The sequence below is a fragment of the Cavia porcellus genome, unplaced genomic scaffold (genome assembly GCF_034190915.1).
Source record: "Cavia porcellus strain 051 isolate PalLab524CR breed Dunkin Hartley unplaced genomic scaffold, mCavPor4.1 scaffold_9, whole genome shotgun sequence".
NCBI lineage: Eukaryota > Metazoa > Chordata > Mammalia > Rodentia > Caviidae > Cavia > Cavia porcellus.
The window spans coordinates 65,612,843-65,636,526 of record NW_026947492.1 but is presented as its reverse complement, the minus strand read 5'-3'; the positions used below and the strand labels follow the sequence as shown (position 1 = coordinate 65,636,526).

Sequence of the window (23,684 nt, the reverse complement as noted above, 5' to 3'; positions counted from 1 at the left end):
AATGAGTAAAACCCTAAAATCTACTGAATCAAATCATCCTTAAAATTTAAGGACATTGCCATGGTGATGTTTTGAGAAATAAAGTGATACTGACGATAACATAGAAAAGAAAAGGCTGATGTAAGATAAAAATCACACAATAAATTTTAATGACAGCTAAGAAAGAAAATTTTAATGACAGCTAAGAAAGAAAAAACAATTTCAGGCAATGAAATTTGCAGTAATATGTACTAGAAACTGTTCATTCATTTTTGTCTATATCGATATAAAGATATAATTTCCACTAGATTTCAGATACAACATTTAGAGTAGGGTTATATTTGTATAATAAGATTTAAATTATAAATATAACCTGAGATTTTTCTAGCTCTTTTTAACAAGAGTTTCAGAACCTTGTCTCGAATCTGCTTAGTTTTCACAACATACACAATGGGATTCATCAAGGGAGGAATAAGAAGTGCAGGTTGGCCGTGGTCACGTGGGAGGGTAGCCTGGGGCCAAAGTGAAGCATAGACAGGCAGATCATGGGTGTGAAGAATAGAACCACAGCACACAGGTGGGAGATGCAGGTGTTGAGAGCCTTGAGGCGCCCACCATGGGAGGCAATGCTCAGCACAGTTTTCTGAATCAACACGTAAGAAAGGAGAATGAGGAGGAAGTCAAGAACCATGGTGGAAAGCACCACGAAGAGTCCATAGATGCTGTTTACTCTGGTATTGGAGCAGGAGAGCTTTATGATGCCAGGATGCAGGCAGTAGGAATGAGAAAGTATGTTGGAGTGAGAGAAGCACAGCCTCTTGAAGAGGATAGGTGCAGGTACCTACACTGTGAAATTCGAATACCAATAGTCAAACATATCTTTGCAATCACTTTGTGAGTGAGAATGGAGGAGCAGTGCAGTGGATGAGAAATGGCCACATAGTGGTCAAAGGCCATGGCCAGAATAACAGCAGACTCAACATCCAGGAAGTGTGAATGAAGAACATCTGGGTGAAGCAAGCAGGGAAGGTCAGCTCTCAAGCATCCAGCCACAAGATGTGCAGCATGGTGGGGACGGTGAAAAGGGACAGGTCCAGGTCAGAGGCAGCCATCATGGCCAGAAAGAATACATGGGCACATGGAGACTGTGCTCCCTCCAGACAGCTGTGATGATGGTCACGTTGCCCAACAAGGTGATGAGGAACATGGCGCAGAAGAGTAAGGAGATCCCAACGTGCACAGCCTCCAGCCCTGGGATGTCTGTGACCAGGAAGCTGGAGAAGATGCAGTTTGTGCTGTTCATAAGGAACATGACGCCAAGGGAACATGAATTTCCTAAAATAAAAAAACAGCATTTTCCATATTTGATTGGAGCTCTCAATTTGACTACTCTTTGTGTTTTCTCATTTTAAACTGAGATTTTAATATGACATTAGTATCTCATTTTAATATGAGATTAAATACTCTTTTCCAGTATGTAGTCTGATCCTCTATACTAAGTAACAAAAGTTTCTTTTCCAGGATCCCTGGATACTGTTACCTTTGGTAGCAATGAAAAGAAAATTTTAAAATTTAACATTTTAATTACATAAGTCATAGTTACTGGCATAATGATTTTAAAAATGAAAAATTATACTAAATATTGTGCCAGTAAATACTGCCACCCTCTCTTATCCGTAGTTTTTCTTTTCAGTGTTTCAGTTATTCATGGCCAACTGTAGTCTGCACATTTTCAAGGCGTAATTCTAGAGAAAGCCCCTCATATGTTTGAGACACTTGCTATTTGTACTGGCATTGTATTCTTTGCCATTCTGCCCTGTGGCCCCCCACAAAACTTAGTGACCCTTAGTTTACCACGTTTATGTTGCACAAATGCCCGATAGTAATTCATGTGTCAGCTGAGTTAACAGGTCCTCTTATGTGGTCATATAATTATTTTACTTTATAATGGCCCTGAAACAAGAATGACAATATTGCCAATTTGGATATGGTAAAGAAAAAATATAACAAAATAATTTAAATGTGGAAAACTTTTTATGCAATCATGAAATGCTTTAAAAATCTTTGGTGGCCATTCCTAAGGTCTATGGAAAGAAAAAAAAAAAAAAAACTTCTATTCAAGAAGTTGTGAGAAAAAATAAATCTATGCTGTTTTTACTCTTACTCATAAAATTCCAAAATATTTCACCAAACTCCTTTGTAATTGCTTAGTGAAAATGGATAAAAAGGTTTAATTGATCACAGTTATTTCTGTACAGGGTAAAGCAGTACCCACAGTACCCATGGGGTTCATACTGTTTTTCTTAGAGTGTGTCTTATAAAGTAAGAGGAGATGACTATAAAGTTAATTCAAACTAAGACCAGTCACTGTAGTTAAAATAGTAGTAGATCATGACCAGTGTGTTTTTTACTACCTTGGTTTATAATGACTCATATAAATAGTTTATGAGCAAGTTTTAATATTCTATATTTTCTGCATATCATGAGTATATGAATTATAATTAAACATGTGGGAACTTTTGTCATTTTTATGTGACAGTTTTGTATTGCTTAATGCAACAAAGTTAATCATCATTATTGGTATATGAAATGACATTTTGGATATAGTTTTCATTTAGTTCTTTAAACATTATTGTTTTACCTTGAAATATTACTTTGTGATACAAGGAATTTTAAATGAACTTTTGTCATACATTTTATTTATTGTTCAATGTAATAATTTTTTATCTAAAATTAAATATATATTTTCCTTATATTTAAAAATATTAAATATAGAATACTGTATCTAATACTCCTTTAAAATTACATCCATGTGATCTTTTTATTTCAGGACTACATAATGTTAACATAAATTAATAATATATAGTGATAGTTTACAAATATTCTTTAACCATTATATACACATGTGTGCATTAATAAGTTCTTTCTGATAAACTGTGTGATACCAATTACATTGGCTTATATCAACAAAAATATTATTGTTCACTCATACATTAAATACTCTTTTCTCTGCCTGACAGAGACTATGCTTGTTACCCTAACAAAGACTTAAATTGACTCAATTACCTGCTTTTGTCTTAGAAGTGGGAAGTCTGCCAAATATTTCAGGATAATACTCAACACATGGTACACAGGGTGGCTTTCAAGCTCTGTGCTATCAAAAAGATTCATTCAGATAAAGTCCGTTTTAAATGTACTTGTTCTTCTGCCACAGAGAGTGTAGTACACACTTTTTTATCTACCTTTTATCATACTCTGCATTTAAAAACTTAAATTGATAATCACATAACTTCATATCTCTGTGCAGTTGTGTTCATAATTGTTGCATACTGGTTGCATATATTAATCACTCTAATGCTCACATAGCCTCACTCATTAATATCAGGCCTACTGCTATCAGGTCTGTGGAGCTATGCAACCAAAATTTAATCCCTTGACTAAGTCCCACAAGCCCTAGCTGAAGTGGTTTGACTATTTCCTAGCTGGTTCTACTGAATTCACACATTACCCTGAATTTTGGGTAGGGAAAAATCAGAGAGGAAAACAGCAACAGAATTTTTGCATTAAATGTGCTCATTGCCTTTTTTTAGAGTGAGAAACAAAGATATTTTGTCTACTTCTTTCTACTTTCACTTTGCAGGTTATTGTTCTTTTTAACCAGTGTCAGTCTATGTCTATTGGGATGAGACTTCAGAAGAAATAATAAAGCATTAATATATTTGTGTATTCTGTCTTCAGAAAATAAATATGAGCTTCAGAAGCTCTGTTACAATTTTTTTTTCAATATTGAGTTTTTTTTTGGTAAGGACAGAAAATGTTCTCTAGCATAATCTCCAACTGGTAAGAGCACATTCATCTGATCCTTTCTAATTAAGGGACTTTTGCCAAATTCCTTTCTCATGCCTTTTTCTCATTCCTTATTAGTACAACACAATAATCCCTGCTGCTAGAACTTGTGGTATCTGCTGACATGGTTTCTGCCATTGAACAGCTTCCTTCAGTCTGGCTAAGAATTAGGCCTGGAGTCAAAAGAAGATATAAAAATGACTGAGTGGGAATACTATTCTCAAATATCCTTATGCAGGCTCATTACAACATGAGAGCTATTTGTTGATAAAGGTGGTCCTGAAAGATTAATCACAGATTGCATCTGAGTTTTGTTCCATTACTAACATCATTTCTTCTGTAATTGCCAAATGTCCTGCCCTCAGTTGGGTCATGCCTGCTGAAATGCTAACCCTTGAAGCTTAACGTGGAAATTTAAGTATTTCCCTGCAAAGAGGCATGTCCTCACGAAATGCCAAGTTCTAAAGGAGGTAAGTGCAAAGCCCCGAAGACAGGCTCCAATAAGTCCAATGTGAATAATCTATGCAGCTCATTGTTCATGACACTGGATTTTATTTTTGGATTTTAATTCTTTAAGCAACTTATACTCTCAAGGATTATGCTCATGATCATTTCAGCACAGAATGACAATACTGCTAGTAAATATCTTTTTAACTAACTATTTTAGTTTTTTTAGAATTTTAGTACAATACTTTTCAGTATATTTTTTCTTACATTTAATTTTTATCATCTATGATTTCTTGTTACTGCTCTTCTGTACCTAAACATGCTGTAAGGTTGGGTTGTACACTTCACATACTTCACTGGGGACATATTTTAACATTCAAGTCACATAGGAAAATCAATTTAAATGGATAAATTAATAGTTTGGATATTCTTACTACCAGATCTCTAATGCCTAGAAAAGATATACAACTTGCCCAAAATGAAACATTCATCTGTTTTGGACAAGGTTATACACAAAGTTTAGGGGGGATACTTTCTTCTGGCCTCATTTAGAATTGAATATTAGATGCTACTGAGTCAAATAGTGGAAGAAGGATGTATCTTTATACAGAGAATATTCAAGCTGATTTTTTTCAGCTTTCACAATATGTTAATTATCCTTGCACTTATTTTCCATTTATCTGTATGGTGGATTTTCCACTCCAAACAAAAAGAAATTCTTCAGACAATTCCAGGCGATCTAAAACTATCTTACTACCTTTAATTATTTAACCCTTCCTCTAAAGACTTACTTTTCATCTTCCTCAAATTCCCCTTTTAAACATAATTTTTCTCATCATTCTACAAATAAACACCACTTTCTTGCTGTTGCACCAACTTTCACTTAGTTAACTTTCATCTCCTATAACACTCCTTTTGGCTCCTCCACTAGGCCTTCCTTGTTTTTTCTTCTCTTAACTATCTATTTCTTCCTTAAACAATTGGAGATTCTGTGACTTTAAAGTCTGAAATAAGGAAAACTTCAGTTAACCAACTCCTAAAGACAACGTTCTATCTCTATTAACTTAGTGAGCGTACTTTATGATCTCCTCACCATGGTGCTAGAAGCCCCAGCTCATGTTAACAAATGAAATCAGCAGCACAGTTTCCTTTGTATCAGCATCCTTGCATAGAAAAAGGAGTGAACTTTTGTAATGTTCACACCTCTGATAGAGGCATCTGCCTGGTACCAAAAATTTTATTCCAATAAATAATAAAGTATAGAATAACAAGTGTCAAAGGAAGGTTAACCAAATATTTTCATGAGAAAGATTTCAATATGCCACACAGAAGATGCCACAAAAAAATATTTGAAATCAAGGTGATGACAAACTTGATTTCCTCAATATTCCAGAGCCCTTAATTTATCTCACACTTAAATATTTATTCACTTGTGTTTTAACTGCCCAGTGCAAACTTCAATGATCCCTTCTTTTGCATCTGCTTATTCCTGATAAGTGACTATTTAGTATTTAAAGTTAGACGGGGTTTTTGAGATAAATAAATTTGAAATGTGATTTTTCAACTTTTAGAACAATTGAAGCTTAGAAAATATCTCTGTTATTATTGTTATAAATGCCTTGTTGTTATACAGTTGTATAGCATTGCAATATCAGAGATTTTTTAAGAGATATAGGGCCATTTAGTCTGAGTTACTGTGGCCTCATTGAAAGGTTTGACTTTGTTTTCTATTTATCTGTGAAGCAATTTGTTGGCATTTTTGTGCCACATTTCAAAACTTTATTCTATGTTTGACCAAAATTAAATAGGAAGGATTAAATGTATCTTACTACTACAACAACTAAAACAGAAAAATGTATGAAGTAACTATTTCTAAACCATTTCTAAACTATTTCTGGCACCAATAGCTCTTAATCTCTAAGACGAAGTTATAAAATAAAGAAAACATTAAAATTGCTATACCTCAGTGCATTGTGAGAGTTTCAAGGCTGTGATAAAATGAAGGGAAACCTAGAAAAAGCCTAAGCACTCGTGGAATTGAACAATAATTGAATAGAGTGAAGAAAAAATTAAGATTGCAAAGGACAAAGTTGTACAAAGAAAGATCTGCAGAAAGGCCTTTCCAATATTTACTACGATATTGGCTGTTTGCAAGTGATGTGAAAAACTATTTGGGACCAAAAACAATCACCCCAATTACAAGAAGCAATAGACACAGTGGCAGCCTGGTCTGAGTGAGCACCTTTTCCTAACTAGGCTGGAAAACCTCATAGTTCACAGGGCGCTTCATAGATTACACAGGATAGGGCCTAGGAATAGCAAATAGTAGATTCTTGTATAGAGTCTTATATTTATGCCTGTTAAATCTTGCAAAAGTACTTTAAAGTTCAGATTGTTTCCAGGAAATTTAAACATGACATCAAAACAATGCCTAAGACTATTTAAGTGGCGGGGAGTTTCAGAAAGTAGAAATAAAACTCAAAGTACATAAAGTTTCAGTGCCTGGGAATTTTGTTGTAAGCCAGAAGCAAAGCAGAGCCCATTTATCCCTTCAGCTACCACTATCTACTTGGGCTCATGCACAGAAATGAATAAGGTTTTCAGCTGTCAGTGAAGCATTCATTGATCCCCTGACAGGCAATGTGAATAGATCTTTTTCAGCCTTCACCCAAAGATATTTTCCAAGAGAAAAAACAGAGGTTTTCTTGGACTCCTACATGCTTTACCTGACTAGGAAGAGCTGAGCTGATTCAACAAACAGCTTAATTATTTGAAACATATTAGCAAAAAATAAGCCACAGCTGCCAATAATGGGAGTTGGTGAGTCCTGGGCCCTTGGCGGGAGGACATGGTGCAGTGTGGAGTGGAGCCAAGTTAGAGATCTTTATTGGCTCTCAGTGAGTGCTGGAAATTGGGTCTTGAGGTATGGGAAGCTGACTGGAAGACATCTTGGAGCAGGGCAGAGCCCAGCACTGCAGTGACATCAGTCAACACCCCCAGCCCAGAAAGGACTGGTGCAAGCAGCTTAGGCTGAACCATGCTGCTGGTCAGGAACCAATAGGTAGGGATGAAATTGTTCCGACCCTGTGATGTCTGCCACAGCACAGTGTAAATGCTGAAGGCACTTGCAGGTTGACTGCCTCAGAGGGGAGGGGCCTAGCCCCAGTATCCCTACATGCTACCTCAGGTATCAGCAAACTGGAGAGGGTAGCAAGCCCCCAGCCAGCACGCTTTAGAAAAAACTCTAAGCAATACAGAGACAGCCTGAGACCTCCTCCATACAACTATCTTAAAGAAACCAGAAAAATGAGAAGAGCAAAAGATAAGACAAAACCTCCAGCCACTGACCCTGGGAAAATAAGCCCAGGAGAGATAAATACAGAAGAGAACCAGTCCAGCAATCATACAATGTTTGCCACAACATCAGCAGAGATAAAGAAATACATTTGTGACTTCATAGATGAACTTAAAACTGAAATTCTAATGAAAATGAGACAAGAAATAAAAAGGTTAATTAAGGAAATGCTAAGCCCCTCTCAAGAAAACACAGGGAAGAAGGGAGGAACCCAGAAAAGGAAGAGAAACCTTTGGTGAAGAATATTCATAAAATGTAGAATACATGAAACAGATCCAAAGAGACTACCAGGAAACTAAAAACTCTATTGAAAGCTGGCAAAATGCTTTGACAGAAACAAAAATTAGACTTTTGAAGCTTGAAGAGAGATTTACAATGTGTGATTGTGAAAGAAAAGACCTATTAAAAACAGCAAGGAACCAAGAAATAACAATTCAAAGGCTAGAAGACGACAAGAGGATCTATAACTTAAGAATAAAAAACTTAAGTGAAGAAGCAGGAGTTACCACAAGCAAATTACAAAAAGTATTCACAGAAATAATTAAGGAAAACTTCTCAAGGATAGGAAAAAAGAAATGATATTCTGATAAATGAGGCATACATAACTCCAGCAAACTACAACCAAAACAGATCTACATATAATAATCAAGACATATAATAATCAAGATTCCAGAAATCCACCACAAGAACAGAATATTAAAATAGGCCAGAGAAAAGAAGCAGATCACCTACAAACACAAATCATCAAAATAACGACAGACTTATCAACACAAACTACTAAATTGAGAAGAGTCTGGGGGGAAATAGTCCAAGCCCTGAAAGAAAATAACCTCCAATCAAAATTAATGTACCCTGAAAGTCTCTCTCTCAAAATTAATGGAGAAACAAGATGTTTCCAAGACAAAGAGGAACTGTGGGAGTTCATGGTCACCAACCCAACCCTACAGAAAATACTGAAGGGAGAGAGAGAGAGAGAGAGAGAGAGAGAGAGAGAGAGAGAGAGAAATACCAGGATTCCAGCAACAGTGGAAGAGATGCCTCAATGAACGAGGAGGACAGTGGATTGAAGGAGAAAAATTAACAAATAATAGCAGAAAAATATAATAGCAGAGTTGGGCTGAGAAGGTGGGCTAAAATTTTTAACATAGATAGCCTAGATACACTAACAAAAAGAAACACATGCAGAGTATATTAGGAGGCAGGATCCATCAAGATGCTCTGAATAGGACATGTACTCAACCTGAAAGCAGGTTACTAAACCGAAAATCAAAGATGAGAAAATGAAGCTCTAAGTGACAGGGAATCAGGGAGAAACAAGGGACAACTCATCCAGCAGCCGAGATAGGTTGAAAAGTTATGACACTTTTGTGCAGTGTAGAACTACAAAGCTAGAAGGAAAAAAGAACCTTGTGGATTTTGCAAGTAAAAGAGTACAGCTCAAGATCAAACTAGGGGTAAAAAGGTTTAGCACTACTCAGATAGATATGGGTTGCCCCCTTAATCTAAAAACTAAAGGAGTTATTGGGACCCAAAATATACAAAACATCTTGAGAAAAGTAAAGGTGAGGAATTGCCTAAAAAAGGAAAGCAGAGGACATTGTTAACAGTGTATCAGGATTTAAAAGCCCATTAGTCTTATCGCTCTGCTTAGTTTGATTTTATTTTGTTTAGGTCAGTCTACTCATACTAGATTTGAGGGCACAGATGGCTATCCCCAAAATAGCAAGCTATATCACAGTAACTATTCTTAATTTCCTGTTAAACCAAAGCCCTGTATTAGTTACATTGTCTTACTATGACTGATGTTATTTGAAGCTGGTTTGTTAAACTGCTATTTTGCCTTGACTGATTCTATTTGAATTTTGTTTGCTTGATAATATCGAGTCTAATAGTAGAGGCAACCACTCCTAAGATGACAAGATGTAATAACATATCCATTCTGGTTTGATTATTAACTGCTTTTGAAGTCCTACAATGTCTCCAAAGTTGTGTTTTTATTAAAATAGCTATGTAATGCTATGTTCGATTATTATATGTCTGATGGTGTGGACAACTCTACTGAAAATAATACGAGAAAATATAGTAACTACTGTAGATCATCTAATAATGTGGTTTTATAGGTTTTTTTTTTTCATTTCATATTTTCTAAGATATTGTTTTTTTGTCTTGTTATGATCTGTTTTTTCCCTAGAATGCAGAAAGGGTCGATACGCAAGTTATATATACACACGGGGAGAATTTCTAAACATTTTCCAGGAACAGATTATATAATCACGATGTAATGAACAGATACTCTGAAGAAGAAGAAGAGACACTAAGAAACCCAGTGCTAATTCTGTAACAATCTAGATAAACTAATATTCACTGTTCAGAGTGATATCAATCTAGTCTCTTACGTTCAATTTCAGCATATGTAAAAATAAGGGCAGCTACTGTGAAGAGAATGAGGGACATTATGGCAGCCACTATTGACTTCCCCAATGTCAGGTGTAGAAGAACTAAAAAGCCTGCACCACCCTTTTATGATCAGATTAGTTCTATAGTGTTGTTCTATTTGTGTATTCACTGTGTGTGAAGATGGGGACAACTATTTGGAAGAAAACTAGAGACAATAAGACAGTGAAGATATCCAGTGACTTGCTTTGAAATCAGTGTTTCTTAAAATTGTTTCCTTATGATCTGTTTTGTTCTATTTTGGCATGTTTAATCTCACCCTTTTTAAGATATGGGCAATTCTTTTGAAGATAGCAAGAGGCATTATAGTAGCCATTGTTGATCGCCTTGTATTTTGTTTTTACATCATATACTATGTCTGTTCTTATTTTAACTGATTCTATTTTGCTTTGTCACATTTGGTTTTATTCTCTTCAAACAAAGTAATAAGAACTGTAGGAGTAATAAAATCTAAAATGTGTAATTTTTACTATAAAAAGGAGAGGAAAAGAAAGTGCTCTAAAGGATATAACTGCATTTATGGTTAAGTGTGTAAAACAGGTAACCATATTACTAAGTTTTTGTTGGATCATTGAACAGAACTGTTTCTGTTAAACAGGTTCACTGTTTAAATGTCCACTTTGTATGCTTTATTTTTGTAACTTGAACAGTGACTTCTAAGATGACAATTGTAATCTATTAACAAGTGATTTCTTGAAATTCTGTATTTCTTCTACCCTTTTTTCTGTTTTGATTTTTCTCTTTAAACAAAATCCTTTATTAAAAAATTTAAAGTAGCCTAAACCCATGTATTTACTATAGATCATCACCCACTGGAAGAAATATAATAAATGTATTTTTATAGGGCTAAATATTATAAAAATCTCTTACTTGCACAAATACTGCATATATGTGTAAGAAGCATATTTACTGTTATCTTGCCCCATTTTTAACTGGGAATTCTTTTAATTTTGAAATTCTGAATCAGTGGATCCATGATGGCCTATTGGGTATTGGCTGTCTATTATAAATATAGTCCATTAATAATCCATAGAGTTCCATACTATTTGCTTAGTGTGTCACATAAAGATAATAATAATTGTATAAAGTGCTTTTTAACTTCAAATGAATGATTTAATGATTATGTTGAAATATCACTATTCCATTAATGTCTAGAAAAAGACTGTGCTAAATGTCTAGAAAAGACTGTGAGATTTAGGAACACTGAGTGCTTCGGGTTGGTAGCTTATTTAATTGCTATTTCTGTGGATGAACAGAGGGCCTTGACTTTTTTTTTGTTTATCTTATCCTGTGAAAACCAATTATATCATGAATTTTCATTGCTTTAAATAGCTGACACATCAGAAAGAGTATTTTAAACTAGAAGAAGTTCTATAGCCATGAGAGCATGTCAAATTTTTCTTAAACCACACTATGGGCAGGGATTAAGGGTGGTATATTTTTGTATATAACCAGTTGATTCAGATATAGCACAGAAAAATGTTTTTAGAAATAGTTGCAGATAAATTGTTTTATTATTTTCACTCCCATATATTGCATATTTTTTGAGGAAATAGTACAGAAAATACACATATAATGTAGAGATTCACACATGGGAAGAATTTCTAAACTATTTATGGGAACAAATTATGTGATACATGATGTAATGAACAGATACTATGAAGAAGAGAGACTAAGATACCCAATGCTAATTCTGTAGCAGTATGGTATGAAATCAAGAATACTGTTATTCACTGTTGAGAGTGATATTAGTTAGTCTCTTATTTTTTGGTGAATTGTAATTTTAACACTGCACTTGCTTTAATTTTTTGATGCACGTGCTTCATTTTCTGTTTCTGAAGTTGATGCAATATTAGGCATTAAGATATACGTTTACAGAGCCTTGGAGCATGTGTTTTTGACAAAGTTGTGTTCTTTTCACATAACTAGCACATTAAAAAATGTTATGTTTTGCATGTTGTGACCAGATATCTGCTGATTTCCTAACATCGCTGGATATCATACCATGTATATTATGTTTGATTTTCTTTCTCACTGGAGCCAACATTTGTCATTTAAGTAAACCTTTGTTTTTCTAAACATCAGAATTTTACCTGTTATGTTTATATTACATCTTTACTTTGCTATTAAATTTTCCCCACATGTACCAAACATATATAAAAAAAAAGAAATAGTAGATTCCTAAGGAGTGTACTTATAACACTAATAAGTAGACCTTTTAACTCTGATGATAATATTCTTACAAAAAATTCATACCTTTGGTGAGTGGAAACTACAGCTACATTCTATCTTTCTCCAGTTTGTTTATTTCTGTCAGACTTAATCATAACATGCGTTGTTAATTTTGATAAGGTTTTTGTTTATTCTCCAGCATTTTTTCACAAATAAAAACTTCCCATGAGTCTATTTGATATTTAACAATTCAGTGAGCCTTTCTTGACATTATCGAAAGAATCCAGGGCTCCGTAGATTAACCCTATTTTCCTGGATTACTCAGTTTTAGTCTCCTGGGATACAGAACTCTATGCAGGCAGCTTCTGAGTGGGCACTAGGATCAAGATCAAAACTGTCCTTCCTTTCTACACCTTAATTGCAGTGCAGACAAGGTTGCAGACACCTGGATCCTGTACTAGACAGTAGAGGGCTGCTGTGTTCACAAGGTGCACCATGAATTGAGTCCCAGTTCCAGCTTAAGCACACTCCTGATTCAGGGGAAAGGTCTGTGCCTTCTTTGCTGCAGTGCCCACCCAGGTTAGAGCACATTTCCATTTCTTGTGAAAACATGCTTGTCACTGATAGTCATATATGACTCCCTGGCCAGAAAGTTCTTTGATAACAGTTTATGAAAAACTAGTTTATGCCTTTGGTAAGAGTCTGTATCCATGAAAAATATTATACTGAAATGAGAAAATGGAAGATGTCAAAATGAGAATTAATGGAAGAAGAAAGTCCGAACTATAGTCAATCACAAATTAGATTTCCTAAAAAGGAGGGTATATCTCTTCTATTACTTAGAATTTTACTCACAGGTCCTGTGTGGGTATCTATTTTTTTTTCTCACTAAAGATCTCTTTGAAGAATTAAGTGGAGAAGAGGTTTTTTTATTGCTTCATTTCAAACAAAAAAGCAGGTAACAAAAATACAACAATTGGTTAGATGTAATGAGTGTCAAGTGCAGTTTCTCAAGCTAGTAAGAACTGAAATTACAGAAGACTCTTATGGTAAAATTTTTCCCCTGAGTTGTTTTAATTTTGCTTTTATTTTCTTAAAAATATCTCTCTTTATTTGGGATAGGATAGAGTTGTAAAGCGCATGGAAAAGATGAAATACAACAAAAATCAGTAGCCAAAGTTTTGAGAGATATGTAAGTTGTTCAAAATAAAGAATAAAATATCTAAGGAGAGAATTTAGTGAACTTCATTCCTAGTAAGTAAAATATTGATGAATACTACACTGCATGTATTAGACGAGCTTCAGATTACCAAGAAAAAGAGAGTTATAGATTTCTCAAATCATTTGCTCATCATTATTTATGGCTTCTCTTGTTTATGCTATCGATTTGGTTTAATCTCAAAGCTGCAATGCTGTATTTGCTTGGAATACAATAAACAGTGATGATTAGGGAAAACTGCAAAACGACATGAGTTACAGTAGGAGCTATGGGGTTGCGGGCCATTTTTAGATCAGCAATGAGTGAATGAAACGTCATGGGAATCCCAGGTTGTGCACTTCACAGACTGTCTGCCCCCTCTGCTCATTTTATGAACTGTAAGTAATTGAGCTGATATCTGCTGTAGTTTCCATAAGGAGCTTACTTTTTGTATGTATGGGTTTTATTTTTTATACCTATGAGCTTTAATACAGGAGTATAATATTCACTGAAAGGTGAGATCCTGAGGACATTTTAAGAGGAAAAATAGAGAGTGAATAAAAACTAAGATCTGTGTGGAGGGGATTGGCTGCATACGATGGGTCCCGGAGGAAAGAAATACAGCACCATCACCAAATGAGCATCAAATGAAAATGGCAAAAAATATCTCTAACCAAACCCTCTCGTTTTTTAGTTCTGTGTTATTGAATTGATTTTGGAGAATCACTGCCCTGTCCTCTCAGCATTTAATTCACCCCTGGGTAACTCTAAACCTTTCAAAAGTGTCCCATGAATGTGTTTGGTAGGATCTGCAGCACATAAACTGCTCTAACTGACAACAGAGACAGCTTTCAATTATTTGGAATTTGTAATCCATTTTTGGATCCCAACTTATATTAAAGGAAGAAACAGAAAACCAATCAAATAACCTCATTTAATTATCTTTTTTGTGATAGAAACTTAATTTCAAAACATTTCGATTCAATATTTTGATTTCAATGTCTTCATACCGCACCCCCTTGATACAAACTACCCCAATATAATCATCTCTTTTGCATTCAGAAAATGTTTTGCAACATTTTCTGATCAAGCCATCTGATTTTTTATTTGACTGTCATGTAAATCTTTTCTACAGTTATCTACAGTGTAGACTTCATCTGTTATATAGCCAACATTTTCAGTATAGTTGAAACTTACTCTCTGTAATTCCTTGAAAACATAGTAACCAGTGGTAAAATTCTGATACTGTATTTTTGTTTTTCATTCTATTCCAAACAAAAAACTTTGGAAGTGACATTGAGTAATAATAATAATAATAATAATAATAATAATAATGTAGTGGAAATAAGATCACTATCAGTGGATAAGGAGGCGCAGAACTATGAAACTACAGTAGAAAATCAAGAATATCATGAGATCAAGGAATCTGGGAGAATAGAGCTTGAAAAAAGAGATTGTCTATGGAAGATGAATGCAGCTGTGCATCAGAGTGAGATGATCTGAGTTAGGATTTCTGCTAGTCCGATCATAGTTGTGTCAGCCACTGCTTGGCACTTGACACGATCATGCCACATCTTTATAAGTACAATGGAAATCATATCAGTAACCTTTTTGTTGGATTAATATACTTCTAATTGGCATTTAAAAAAGTAATTAATGAAGTGTTTAAAACAAGACACAGTTCAAAGAAAATGTCAAAAACTGGTTTAACAATTGGAGTACTAAAATACGTTCACTGAGTTATACAGAATATATCTTCCTGAACTGTCATTATTAATCAGTGAAATTATGCACCAAGGTCATAGCTAAAGGAAATATTTATCTGTCATACATAGTTCTTTTCTTCTTCCTTTATTAAATATATAATGACTTTATTGTAAAAGTGTATAATACAGTTCAATATTTGCTGGCTTTCTATTTTTTTTTAAATTTTAGGTGTAAGATTGTTTTCTCACTTTATGAAGGATGAGGGAATATTGAAAATTTGTTAGAATACAGCTGTATAGAGTTGGATGTGGTGATGCACTCATGGAGGCTGAGACTGAGGCAGGATTCAAGTTTGGGCAACTTGGTGATTTAAGTCACATTACATAATCATTAAATGTCTGTTATTTTTATCATTACCATAATTTTCAATAGCATAAACTGTATAAAATCATGATGACTTTCATGTCAGTGAATGTCTCTTATCCCTCTTGGATTATGAATGATCTTCTATCTTTTATTTTTTTGCTTTATTGTAAAAGAAGAAAAAAAAATAAAATAGTTTCAGGACAAGATAATAGGAGAGCATCAATAATTAACACACTGCTTACTGCTACCACCATGCAAATTCAAAATCAACACAGCAAAATAAGCCTCCTTCAATATTGTTCTCAATTTTCTATTCTGAGCACTAATATCAGGGACAAATAAAAGATGAAAACTTCCTAAAATAACATCACTTTCAGAGACGTCTGGTTCCTCACGATGTGTGGACTACTTCTTTAAGAGAATGTTTTTCATTGTGAATATTCTTTCATTATATTTTTCTTTCTTGAGAGCCCTGCTATCTTTAAGAACTTCTATCACAGAATACCAATTAAAAATAAGATAATGGAGAAGGAGGATGGGATGCAAAATATTTTCCTTTTAAACACACACAACAACAGAATACTATTCAACATGAAGTGGGGGAAGAAAAACATACCTGCAAAAAGGATCACAGCGAATGCATAATGCTTAAGATCCCCTTTTCAGTTACATATTCTCTGGCCTTCACTCAAGTTGTCACGGTATGAGAAAGTAGAAACCTAATGTGCTTCTAAAGGGAAGCTAAAAGGAAAGGGTCAGTAATACCAAGTTCCCTGCTTGTGTGTCTGAGGGAGCTTCCCTTCAGCATTCTTCACAGCACTGCAAGGGTCACACAAATCATGATGAGCACACACTTGTGAAGCTACCAAGAAACTGAGCCTGAGTTTGTCCATTTTGGGCAAGTGATGTTTTAGCCAAGGGCCAAAAAAAGACAAGTCCAGTCAAAGAGAAGAGAAGAGGGTGAGTTCATGGCTTGCATAATAAGAGACAATGTTTTGCATGAGAAACTAAGTGAATTCAAGGAAAGTATCAGTCATACTTTAGCAGAAGGTACAAAAAGGTGGAGCTCCATACAGAAAGGGGAGCAGAATGAGATTCTTCCAACACGGATTTCCCTTGCAATGTAACCCTAGACTACAGGCTCACCCAGTTCTTTCATTCCTGAAACACTTTATCAGCTTCATTTTAATGAATATGTCAAGAAGGTTTTGGGAGTGAGTGGACAGAGACCTCTAAAGGAAAGAAATAAACATCTAGCAGAGATCACCAACTTTCAGTTGTCTAAAAGTTACTCAGGCAGAATATGATACATAGCAAAGATTTCTTTAAGCTTACATGGATTAACTTGACTTAAAGGGAAAAGTAGGAAGTTCATACAAATTAAACACACCTTTACATAAAGAAAAATTACACAAATAAACAAGCTTCTTTATGGTTAACTTTAAAGTATAAAACTGGTACATATAAATTTGGAATATTATGTCATCAACTGAGAATAGAATGATGTATTAAATAACAGCATCAGTAACACACTGGAAATATACATTTACATAAATTACAAGAGTAAAATTCTTACCTCATAGCTAAATCCCACCATCACTAACAAAGTAACAGAACAATGAGGAAAACCCTACAATAATAATCATGAAGCAACAGCAATCCTGGTATAAGTGCTAATCCTGAAGCCAAAATGCCTCACCATCATTTTCTAGAACAATAATTTTAAATCCCTCTATGGCAATATTCTTATGACATAACCAAATGGTGATGATTTTCCATGCAGATTTAAACTCTGGTTTCAAGCAAGAATCACTGCTGGTGCTCCCTAGGTAGCGGGCATATAATAGACATCTAATTAATATAAATTATTTGTTGTTTTGAATTCTATCATAGTTATTATTGTTATTAGATTCTTAGCATACAAAATATAAATTATAAGTATGATACCTACTACTTTTTGGAGAAATGTTTTATATAATATATTATGTATGTTCAGAAGAGCATTATTCAAGGCTAAAACAACAAAACAGAAGACCAACAGATGAGTGAATTGATAGCTCCTTACATGTGATACACTTGGATAATAACAACAACTACAAATACAAACAGCAATAAGAACGAATTTCAAAAGTATTATGCTATGTGATATCAAGCCTTTATAATGGAAATAAGGTTAATGGCTTCCACACACTTGAGGTTATGCGATAGGATGGAGCAAAAGCAAGTACAAGAACACTTTTGATCATAATGAAAGTATCTATTTCATGATTGTGTATTGGTTACATGAATATAAAGTCTACAATCTATACATATTATCTAACAAGGATATTATACCATTTGTAATTATATCTTAATAAACTGACCTTATAGATAATAGAACGTCAGCTATCCATTCCTGCAGAAATAATATTTTGATCTATTTAAGACAGAAAAATGTATATATTTATATTTCATTATCATATATAATATACATCAATTATTTTTATTTTATCATGTATATATTTCACAATGATTACTTAGGCATTTAGAAACTACATTTAAAAATACAGATGAAAAGTCAGAAAAAAGACCTATCAAGAGATTTGAAATTAACTAAGAAATATGTCCAATTTCTAAAATGCAGTGCCTACTAAAATTTTGGCATATAATTTAACCAACCTCCATTTTAAATAGAAAATAATAGTTACCACATTCATGAAGAGCAGATTAAACTATAAACATTTATATTACATTTTCAAAGTAACAATCTAGGCATATTATTTTCTTTTAGGTTGAGCAAGGGATTCTAGAAAAATTAGTTAAAACTTTGGAATCAAAATCAACTTTTGAAAGTGATTGCAACTGTATTCTAATAGTACCAAATATTTGATGAAGTACATAGTTGAGAAAATCTATTTCTTTTTACTCTGCCATTACACATTGTTTACATCCCTAGTTCAATTAATATTCATAATTTAGGGCTACATGAATTGTTGCATGAGGGGGTAATACAGCATCAACAGTTTTGTTGTTTCTTTCACTATAAATTATTTAATCTATTCAGTATCATCATTATGTAGCTATGTGGATAAATAATAGAGTAATAAGACTAGGTTAAGATGAAGTTTGATTCATTAGTATTAGTTGAAGAATATTAACCACCAAATTTACCTTGTTCATAATGAGTATATACAACAGCCCTCCTTCAATTGGTGATGATACATCTAGATTTCAGTAGAAAATTCATTTCCTACATTATGTGTATATTATACGTACATATTCTTATTCACAAAATAAATGAATATATCACACTTTCAAAGAAAGATTTGTTGGATGTTAGAAAAGAGATAGAAAAAATTGTAACATGTCAAACATCATTAAAATGGAAGTGAAAAATATATTTTTAACTACTTACTGATTCTCACCATTGTAAATTCCCTTGTTGACTGCTAAATACATTTAAGTTCCTTTTGAGCAGAAGAGTCTCTGTACTCTCCTTCGTATCTGTTGGGTCTTGATGCTATAAATGATGGGGTTCATCAAGGGTGGGAAAAGGATGTAGATGTTGCCCATGAGGACATGAACGAGTGGGGAGAGGTGTTTTCCAAAGCGATGCACCATGGTCAGACCAATGATGGGGACATAGAAAACCAAAACAGCACAGATGTGAGACACACAAGTCTGCAAAGATTTTATTCTCTCTTCCCAGGATGCAATGCCTAAAACTGTGTGCAAGATCATGACATAGGAGATTAAGATGAGCACTGCATCCAACAACAAGTTGCTGATCACCAGAGTCAGACCATAAATGCTGTTGAAGCGGATGTCTGAGCAGGCCATTCGGATTAAGTCTTGGTGCAAACAGAAAGAGTGCGAGAGGATATGAGGGTGACAATAATTTAAGAACCTAAGGCGAATGATGACTGGAGGAATGAGTAAAGAACTCCTACATAAGATTGCAACCCCAATTTTCATGATTTTTTCATTTGTTAAGATAGAGGAATAGCGTAGAGGGTTGCAAATGGCAACATAGCGGTCAAAGGACATAGCGAGGAGGACTGAGGACTCCATGAAGGACAGACCGTGGATGAAGTAGGACTGAGTGATGCAGGAATCCAGACTGACCTCTTGAATCAATCCCCATAGCACCCCGAGTACTGTGTGGATGGTGGTGAGCTCCACACACAAGTCGGTGAAGGACAGCATAGCCAGGAAGTAGAACATGGGCTCATGCAGGCTCGGCTCAGTTCGGACAATATGGAGCACCATGCAGTTTCCCAAGAACATCGTGGCGTAGATGAGGGAGAAAGGAATGGAAAACCAAAAATAGTACCTTTCTAGGCCAGGAAATCCGGTCAGAACAAATTTAGAACTACTGAAGTTTGAGACTGAGATAGCAGACATTGAAGGGAAGTTGAAAAATACTTTGTGAAATATTTTAAGTTCTATAACTTTTGATGTCCTAATTTCCATCAATGTGGACCTCTCTGTTGAAGAAAATAAAGTCTGGCACAATTTTTGTAAGCTTCATAGATGCAGCAAAATTTCAACTTGATCTTTTAATGGAAAATTCTCTTGTCAAGCCATGGAACTTGTTGAGTCAGTCACGAGGGATGCCAAATATGAGGGAGTTTTATGAAGAAATGGGAAAGGACACATGGGATTTAGCATGCAGGGCACACTTCTGGGAGTGTCTGTTCCGTGATAATGAATGAACATCATTATTCAGTAATGCAACACTTAGGTACGATGACAAATATGTACAGTGCTCCCAGGTCTGATGTCACCCTCAGAGGAAGGGGAAGTGCCGAGGTCATTTTTGTCTTTGATACCACAAATGGGCCTTTACAAAAAGTGTTAAAGAGTTAATCTTTTATAAAGTATTATATTTTGGAAACATAAAGATATTAGCCAAAATAAGTATCTAAAACAAAGTAGAATTTAACCTTTTCACATTATGTTTAGCTGTTACCTCATTTATATACATATTTAAATTTTACTTTATCTTCACTATTTTCATATAGCTTACAACCTGAGAGGTGACAGTTGCTTAGCATCACAAAGCTGTCACCTCTTGTCATCGCTCATACAGAACATAATTGGATGACTGCTGACTAAGTGATAAAGGTGCATTGCTCAGGCTTGCTTTATTATGATACTGTGTCACTTCACTAATGATACCTATGTAACCTCTTCTTGTGGTATGTGGTATAATATAATATTACACACTGGTTATTAGTCTACTATATAAGTATTTAATTAAGTATTCAGTATTTAAATAAGTATCCAGTATTTAATTAAGAAAGTATCTGAGATATACTTTTGATTGCTTTCGCTGAATCTCAGATTATCTTTTAACTTGTTCTTTTGAGTTTCATGTCATTCAGGAGTTTTTTATTGTTTGTAGGAGAGCTGCCATATAATATTATCATTCCTGGTAAGAAGTGTTGTTTGTAAGATTGCTTTTAAAGATAGTCTTCAACTACTCCATTACTATTAAAATGTAAACTCTGTACACACACAGCTTGATTTGTGCATACTACATCCTGCTATAATTTTTCACAAAATCTTGCAAACTGTGAAGAAAATGGATTCATTTTCACATTAAGTAAACAAAAAATGTAAGTGAATTCTTTAATAGCAATATAAATTCGTTGTAATTAACAAATTAAAGTCTTAGACATTTGATCCAAAAGCATGTAGCGATATTGACAAACTAATCAGTAATGACACATTTATGTCATTGACTCCAGTGTTTCTTAAATATGTTGCTTGTGAGTTTTACAATATTGCCCATAACATCAAGAACTATTTTCTCCATTATGACCATAATTCATTGTAAGAGATTTTTAAATAATTATATTCATCTATATATTTATGTGTAACATTTAACTTATATATATATATATATATATATATATATATATATATATTTATATATTATGCTTAGCAAATTTGATAGAAATTACATGTATTTTATTCAAAATTGGACAATAAGAAAAAATTAAAATATAAAAATAAATGTTACAAATTATATTAATAAGGTATATTATACTCAAATTTACATGAATCAAATTAATAGCTGGGATGAAATACATCAGTTTGTAATTCAGACACTACCAAAGCTCTTTACAAAAGAAATAATGTAACAGATTTTGCGCAGTTTGAAATTTTTATTTAAAATCTTTCAGTAAGACATTCACCAGGCCTCGTTGGATTTACCTGGTAAACATAACCAAATATCAGGAGAAAAATGATATGAAAATTTTGTAAACTTTTCTCAAAAAAGGTAAAGAAGAAAATGCTTCCCAAATCTTTGTAAGTGGGCAGAATTACACTGATACAAAATTGAGGCTATATCATTACAAGGTAAAGAATGAACTTCGCCTCCTCACATTCAGCAATTCTATTACTAATGGTCTACACTTAAGGCCTTAATACTGACTTCTTTCTGTCTGTACATCACCAGTTTTAAAGTTCCCTTCTTGAAAAACTCTTGGGAATGCCTTCTATGGAGATGTCACTTCGTCTAAAATCTTTGATAATCCTTTAATATCTTAGTTTAGGAACAGAAGTTCGAACCAGGTTAGAAACAACACCTCATGAAAAGGAATACTTTTTCCTGAACACACACCTCACAGGTTCTTGTATCAGCTGATGCTAGAGTTATGGATGTTTGCTCTAAGGTTGTCTTAAACACAGAAGAGCTGCAGGAACTTCCCTTCTCAGCAGGACTCTGATGGACAGTCATGATCTCCAGTAGACTTGAATCGTCATGCATAGACCCTGAATCTATCAATAGTACTACTCTTGAAGAGTGAGTTAAATGGATAAAACACATGGCCTTGTCAAATCCCAGTTCTCTGGCACAGTGTGAATACTCTGGCTGTTTTCTCTAAATATAAATATTAAAGTGTGACTTGTTAGTGATTCTCCAGGATTGTAGTGGTCTAGACACCGGAAAACAAGCTATTCCACATTAACAGAAAAAGAGAAGTAGAGTGTTTGAGTTAAAGTGGATGACATAGTTTAATAAAAAAAAAAAAAAAAAAAAAAAAAAAAAAAAAAAAAAAAAAAAAAAAAAAAAAAAAACACTGCCTAAAAGGAGATAAATTTTAAAGTGTCTACCCCAAGATCCAACTGCATAGTATCCAAAACAATGACACTGGCAAGGAAAAAGACAGAAATTCTGCAACCGTAGATATGGGTAAGGCTATGAGAGTTGATGCCAGAAGGAAACCCCAATATTCCGATCAAAGAACATATGGCAAAGCAAATCAGAACACTATCAGGGATTCGGAAAAGAAGGAGTTCCCCAGAGAAGCAAGATCAGTGAATGCATCACAGCATACGTGAGTGTTGCTTTAGGATCTTCATAACTCAGAATGGTCTCTTCTTCTTTCTTATGACTTATATTTAACGTCACACAGTCTCATCCTAGATATCTGAGTGTCCTGCCACTGAACATGAAATTCATGATGTGCATCAGACATGCCAGGAGAAAACTGGAGAAATGTATTCCTGGAAAGAAACTGTTGTTAGATTAGGCAGGAAAGTGAAATTGCTACTGGAGATTAAAAGGCAAAATAAAACAGGAGATGCATAGAATCAAAGTAAAATTTATGAAAGGACTGCCACAGGATTTTAAATGATTTTATTCAACAAAGTAAATTTATCTGGAAACATAGTTAATCTATTGGAATAAAATGCAGCCTTGTAACTAAGTGGATAACATCAGAGTCACAATGCAAAAACTCATATATATGCTCCACTGCTTCTCCCATAAAACCTTAGGAAAATTAGCTTACGAGGTACAGTGTCAAAATTGAAGAAATGTGAGCAAAATATTTACACTTCTGTCTGGAATACAATAAGTATTATTAAATGTTAATGTTTATTTATATATAATATAGAAGTTACTTTGCAGAGACAGCATGGGTTGACAAACAGCTTCAACATAGCATATTGAGCAAAGCAACTAATTCAAAAGTGAATTGATAGTATTTTATAAGTAAATGTTTACCAAATTGGGACACGCTAGACAAAGCACAGAAATTACAGATAATAGAGTATAGATACACATACATTATATATATATATATATATATATATATGTTATACATGTACTTATATATTATTGATTTGCAAAATATTTTTGGAATGCAAAGTTACTTTTCCATT

General features: G+C 34.1%; 1 protein-coding gene and 1 pseudogene across 1 annotated transcript; both read right to left on the bottom strand.

The window, feature by feature from the left end:
• Positions 1-314: 314 nt before the first annotated feature.
• Positions 315-1,291, bottom strand: LOC100731172 (olfactory receptor 51L1-like; annotated as a pseudogene).
• A 17,671-nt stretch (positions 1,292-18,962) lies between these two features.
• Positions 18,963-19,907, bottom strand: LOC100730532 (olfactory receptor 51V1-like). Its single transcript, XM_003465293.1, has one exon. The coding sequence runs from the start codon at positions 19,905-19,907 to the stop codon at positions 18,963-18,965; it is 945 nt and encodes a 314-aa protein (XP_003465341.1).
• Between the last annotated feature and the right edge of the window lie 3,777 nt (positions 19,908-23,684).